Source organism: Hoplias malabaricus, chromosome 5 (assembly GCF_029633855.1).
Source record: "Hoplias malabaricus isolate fHopMal1 chromosome 5, fHopMal1.hap1, whole genome shotgun sequence".
Lineage (NCBI taxonomy): Eukaryota > Metazoa > Chordata > Actinopteri > Characiformes > Erythrinidae > Hoplias > Hoplias malabaricus.
The window spans coordinates 22,674,281-22,680,280 of record NC_089804.1 but is presented as its reverse complement, the minus strand read 5'-3'; the positions used below and the strand labels follow the sequence as shown (position 1 = coordinate 22,680,280).

General features: G+C 40.4%; 1 protein-coding gene across 13 annotated transcripts in view; it reads right to left on the bottom strand.

Moving 5' to 3' along the window:
* Nucleotides 1-622: 622 nt before the first annotated feature.
* The window catches only part of atp2b2 (ATPase plasma membrane Ca2+ transporting 2), a 44,045-nt gene continuing 38,667 nt past the window's right edge, over nucleotides 623-6,000 (bottom strand). For 9 of the 13 annotated variants that reach the window (XM_066671971.1, XM_066671973.1, XM_066671972.1 and 6 more), the window contains one exon: nucleotides 623-3,768. In XM_066671971.1, the coding sequence (XP_066528068.1) occupies nucleotides 3,460-3,768 (309 nt within the window). In that variant the 3' untranslated portion in view covers nucleotides 623-3,459. Of the gene's footprint in view, nucleotides 3,769-5,569; nucleotides 5,622-6,000 lie in introns of all 13 variants that reach the window. The other 4 variants (XM_066671982.1, XM_066671983.1, XM_066671978.1 and 1 more) reach the window with 3 other exon arrangements.

Sequence of the window (6,000 nt, the reverse complement as noted above, 5' to 3'; positions counted from 1 at the left end):
GCACTTACTACCCACTCCTGACCGCACCTGAGCCAATCACAGAGGAGCTGGACATTGGATTAAGCAGATGAACATTAAAGCACCAATTTTAAAATGTCAAAGAAATACTCAAAAGTTTGGATGTACTTGCTCCTAGAAGAGGTTTCTTTGTGTGCACTGACATGAAAATAGGTCGCGAACTTTGAAACCGCCGAATAAGGACACACCGATAAAATGCTTACAGTGCCCCCTTGTGGAGAATATTCAACCTGCTAAACATGAGTGGAAGCGCGAGTTATGATCCAGGTCCACGAGGTGTTTTGCATCTAGACTAAATTCAAGTTAATTTACAGAAGGAAAAGCATATGTAGGACTGTTATAATGGACATTTAGGACCCGGTCTACGTTCGCTCCATCGTTTGCATCCAAAGTTTTGGAGTATAAGTTGAAACTGAATCACACTCATGTTTACGACAGACGCAGTAAACAAACCCTAGACAGAGAAACATCATTCCCTTCGGTTCCTGCTGAGGTTCAGCTCCAGTGCAATGGAGGAAAACATCACACAAGACTCCACTGTTGATTAGACACCATTCCGGTTCATGCTGCTCTGGGAATTTATTAAGTGCTGTTTTTTTTTTTTTTTTTTTTTTTCTTTTTTCCTTCATTTTTTCACTTGCGCTCCCGTCTGGAGTCGATGTTTACAGACAGTCAAGCAGCAAGAGTGACAGTTCATATTGTGTTTCTCAGGCTAAAAAAATCATTTACATCACATTATTTACTGACTTTTTTCATTTGTTTGTTTGTTTGTTTTGTTTTTAAAACCACAAACATTCCAGCAACACACTCTAGGGAAGGTGGATAAACAATCAGAAAGCATGACTTTTTGCATAGTATTAAATGAACAAAGACATTGAATTCTTTATTTACAATTATTGTATAGATTAAAAAAATTCATAAAAACAAGATGGATGAACACTTAAATCATTTACCCATAAATTGCTAGAGCGCCAAAAAATACCAATGGCGTGTTGTTTCTTATTTGTTCCACAAAATGCATGCTGCTAGTTACAGTACATAAAAGCTGATGTATTGCAAGAAATATTATTATTAATTTTATTATTATTAATAATTTATTAGTTATTATTAATATTATTAATAAGTATTAGAACGCTGAGAAACATTCAGCGTTTCGGGACACGTTTCCGACTGCATCCACGTTAGGTCTTGAAACTTGGTCGTTTTAAGACAAAAAAAACAAAAACAAAAACAAAAAACAACGAATGGAACCGAGGCCCATGTTCCCTGCGATAAAAGTAGCGTCTTCGCTGCAGTCCTCACCGTTCACACACACCGCTCAACGTCCTCATGCACATTCACCGTCACAGACTCCAGAGATGAACCACATTCCGAAAACAAGTCGAAGAAAGAATAAAGGGCAAAAAAAAAAAAAAAACCTTCGGCCGGAGTCAACCGTGCCAAAGTGATGGGTTTGTTCTGGCTTTGCTGAGTTCTTTACGCATGCCTGAGCTAACGGTTAAAGCTTGTGCACCATCTCACGACGAGTAAAAGAAACCAAACCCAAAAACCAAAAATTAATAAAAAGAAATAAAAAACTCAGGGCTGACAAAGTGAGATCAACTTGCATATTCTGCAGAAGAGACCATGCTTCCCTAAGCGTCCAATTAGAAGCAAATGTTATGTTATGACAGTCAAGGGACTCTTTGTTCCTCTGGTTCCAGGTGTGCCTTCAGAAATGGCCATCCGTTTGTCCTCTCTCTATAGCACAATAAATAGTTAACGACTAGTGAATACTGTTTGAGATGCTAGAGTATATTTACTGACCGCAGGAAGACAAGCTTGATTCGAACACACAGAAGCACATCTAAATTTACACCACAGAAAAATTCATTCATATCGGAATAGTGCAGAAGATGATCATATAGTTACTTTTCTTTAGAAAAAGACTCAAAAGCAACATTCCTTTTTTTTTTCTCTCTTTTTTTTGTTCCGTAGTTTTTCGCTTGTTCAGTTTCTGACAGCTCTGGTGTTGAGTTCTTACTTTGAGAAAAAAAAAGAAAAGAAAAAGAAAGCAAATGTAGTCATGGAAACGTCAAAAGAAAAAGAGAGAAGAATCAACACGTTTCACAAGATTTTCAACACAACTTAGATTTTCCAAACACAGAAGCCCAGTATAACTTAGAGTACACGTCGTCCAGTGGAAACATCCACCGCAGCCTTGTAGTTTTAGCAGAATTAAAAATATATAATGTTTTCTTTCCCGTCAAAGAAGCTGCGTACCTAAAGAAGAGAGTTTAATTCCAACCCTGAAATGTAGCCTCACGTTTGAGATGGACCCAAAGTGTCTATCAAGCGCAGAATTAAAAAAAAAACGAAACGAAACGAAACGAAAGAAAACAAAAAAACAGAAAAGCCCAGAAGAGCACACAACAAAATTCAACTTTCATCCTAAAGATCAAGTCTGGAAATAAAGAGGGAGCCACTCAGAGTTCATCCCCAAACAATCAATATAATACTAAGATGCCACATTAATTATATAATCCCACTATATTTTGGTTTTCTTTTGTAATCCTCTGAAAAATATCTACAGTATTTGACAAAATAGCAGGCAAGTCCAGCACACAGTTCGTAATAAAACACTTACGGTCCAATATTACAGGAGAACTCACCCAGGTGAGCTGCTTCCAGCTAAATCTTCCGTACGGTTCTGAACCCTACAAAGAAACCAGGACGTTATCTATGGGTTTTTGTAAACAAATTACATTCTCTTTAGGACATAAATAAGTTAAAGTAGGTAGAGTCATTGAAGCAGAAACAAGGCAACATGCCAACAAAGATAAACTCTGTATATATTTATATATATATATTTATATATAGTATTTTTAATAAATGCTATTTTTCCATAGGTTCCTCTTTTCCAACAGGTGCAAATCTACTGTGCGAGTTTAAGCCCTGCAGCCTCGACACCTTTTATTCGTTAAACCAAATAAATCTATACAGTAAGGTACATGCCACACACGATACTCAGAGATCAGTGAAATGGAGAAAACCGTCTTTGTCTTAAAAGAGCAGTCTACGACACTTTTCCCGCCAAAATCAAACGAAATCGAGTCAAAATGAAAGAGCTTTCTTCAAATAAAACCTCGGGTAATGTACATTCATGCAGGAACTTCTTTTTTTTATACGTTTTAATAGTGGGATTTGCTTTTGAAATCAATCTTCCTGTAGTCTGTTGTGGTGTTCTCAGAGAAAGGGAGCGGTCTGTTTGCACGGGACAGTTTTTCAAGTTGCTCCAGAAACATCCAACATCAGTCTGACCTCCAGAGGGAAGAAAAACGGAAAAATCGAGAACGTGGTTCGGACATCCCACGCGTTCGGTGATCTGCACAGGTTCTGTTTGGTGTGCGCCGGGGTGGTTTTTGTTAACGTAATGTCTGGTTGTGATCCGAACAGCTGGGGCTAGAGGGAGGTCTCCAGGCTGTGGAGGGGGCTGCCTGGGCTGGAGGAAGCAGCAGATTTACTGGTGTCAGTGGTAAGGTTTATCCCACTGTCGATGGCGTTGTTGTTCTTGTTGGGGGATGAGGGCTGGCTGGAGTTCTTCCTCGCGGCCTCGTCGTCGATGTCCGTGTCGTCTATGAGGGGGATGTGGGGGGTGGAGTCCTCTATTCTAAACTCGGGATGGGTCATGAAGTTGTGGATGGAGGTTCTGGATTCCGGTTTTTCCAAGCCTTCGTAGAGCGAGCTACGGAATGCGTTGACGACGCGAATCTGCGGAAAGGACAAGACCACGATCAGACCGATGACCGGTACAGACCCTTAAACATCAGTGTGGGGAAACGACAACAGGAAGAGAGAGAGAGAGAGAGAGAGAGAGAGAGAGAGACCAAGGAATATTCAGCAGTCCAGTAGCTTCAAAAACTCAGTAGGCATTCACACTTCACTACTCTATCGTGCACTTGACGTATGAAAATAAAATAGATCAATCAAAGTGAAGGCAAATATAAAAAAAGGAACTGTAAGATAAAGAAAACCAAAGCCACTGAAGAAAACATGGGCGAATGTTCTCTTTTTGTTTTAACAGCACAGTATACAGTATACAGTAAGATCCAGTATGTTGTATACCTAGAGACAATTCATGTTAATTTGCAAACGAACAAAAAACCTACACATGCAAGTTGAAAACTGTTTGTGGTAAAAGAGGAAAAGAAGAGTTCAGATCCAGGATGAGTTTTTTTGGAGGACACAAAACCAAAGTCCACAAAGAGTCGATACAAGCACAGGATTTGACGTGGTGAGATGGGCTGGGACGAGAAGATGGAGGGTAGAGTGAAGCCTATGCTTTGTGAAGCATAAGGTCACGACACGATGGAGGCAGACCAAAGCTTAAAGAGTCAGTCGGAGGAAACAAGAATAAAAAATAAAAAAAACACATGCAGCTCGGGACAACACCAATGTGGAGACGCTTCAGATGGACACAGTCACACACACAAAGAGACACACACACACTGTAGAATGAGGAAAAACAGGAACAGACATAACGTCTGTTCACTCAGTAACTCCATGCGTCCCTGTGTAAACACTCAAGTATAGGCCACAGAGTTCACGCTCATGTCTGCTTTCACCAAAGACATAGGCCAAGAAACTACTAATAAACTACAGGGCTGCAGTCATATGGCAGCTGCCAAAATACATAATTGTAATTATATAAAGATTGGTTTTGAAGATATTCCTTAAAGTAAGCAGCTCTTCAAGGTCCTTAATCTGGCTTTTCCCAAATGTAAACATTAAATATTTTAAGAAATGCAGTTACATTTAATTCTTTTCAAAATAAGACTAATTATATCCTTCAGAATAAAAAATTCATACAGAATCTGAAAATATATGAATTCATTTATTGTCTCAAACTTGCGCTGGGTCCGGAGCCTATCCCGGAACACCTGGAAACACATGGTTATGTTTCATGTCGTACTAACATTAACCTAAAGAGCTCTCCTATCTTCACTGCACTGAGAAATGAATAACACTACACCTCTAATATTCCTCTAATGATCAATCGTCTTTCTGTCTAAAAGGCGTAGCTCTGATCAAACACAAAGGCAAAAAAAGTTGGACTGATCTGAATGACAGATGAGAACAAATGTCAGGACGAATCACACCAATGGGAACTGGCCTAGCTCTGGACTGAGCCTCTGCTCCGGTCAGAACCACAGAGTGGACTACATGAGCGACAGCGTGAAGCCACGAGACAAGAATGAGTCGCTGTGGGCTCCTGGGGCTGGGCTCTACGACCACACAGACCACAGAGAGGACGAGACTATGAGGAGAAAACAACATTCTCTTCACACGTCTTCAGAGCTGTGTGGAGAGAAGCAGTAATGTGCAAAAAGAGGGGAATTAGACGCAACGTCAGCAAACGCAGCCAAAACGTTTTGGGGAAATAACGTCTGGGTGCCGCTGGCTTATACTTGAATGTTTACCCAGCCTGGTAAGGTTTGGTTTGTGGAATATTAGTTCACACCAACTGTTTTTTTTTTTGTTTTTTTTTGCGACGGACAGTAGAGGGACTCACAACCTGAAATTCACTCCGTAGTCTGCACCCTTACTCCAGGGCTCTTAGCACTCTGAGGGAGACAAACACATAGGACACTGAGACAAAAAGTTCCTTCGAAGAAGGGGGTTAATCATTAATTGATAAACACTTGCAAAGGAGAACAAGAGCAGAGTATCAGAAAATAGCCTGAAGCAGAAAATATGGTCAAAGATGCCCTCTGCAAATAAAGGAGCTTTATTGTATCACCTCTTCACCCTGGGATAAAGGGAGAGGTTTTAGACGTGTTAATATTTACATTAACATTAATGTTTTAGAAGCTACGGCTACAACCAGCAACAAAATCAGATGCTTCAGCCATCAGAGGGCGGAAGTCATTGTGAGCACCATTAGGACAGCCCCCTCTCCCTCTGTCACAGCCCAAGGTAGTAGCCCAAGTGACAGATCTAAAG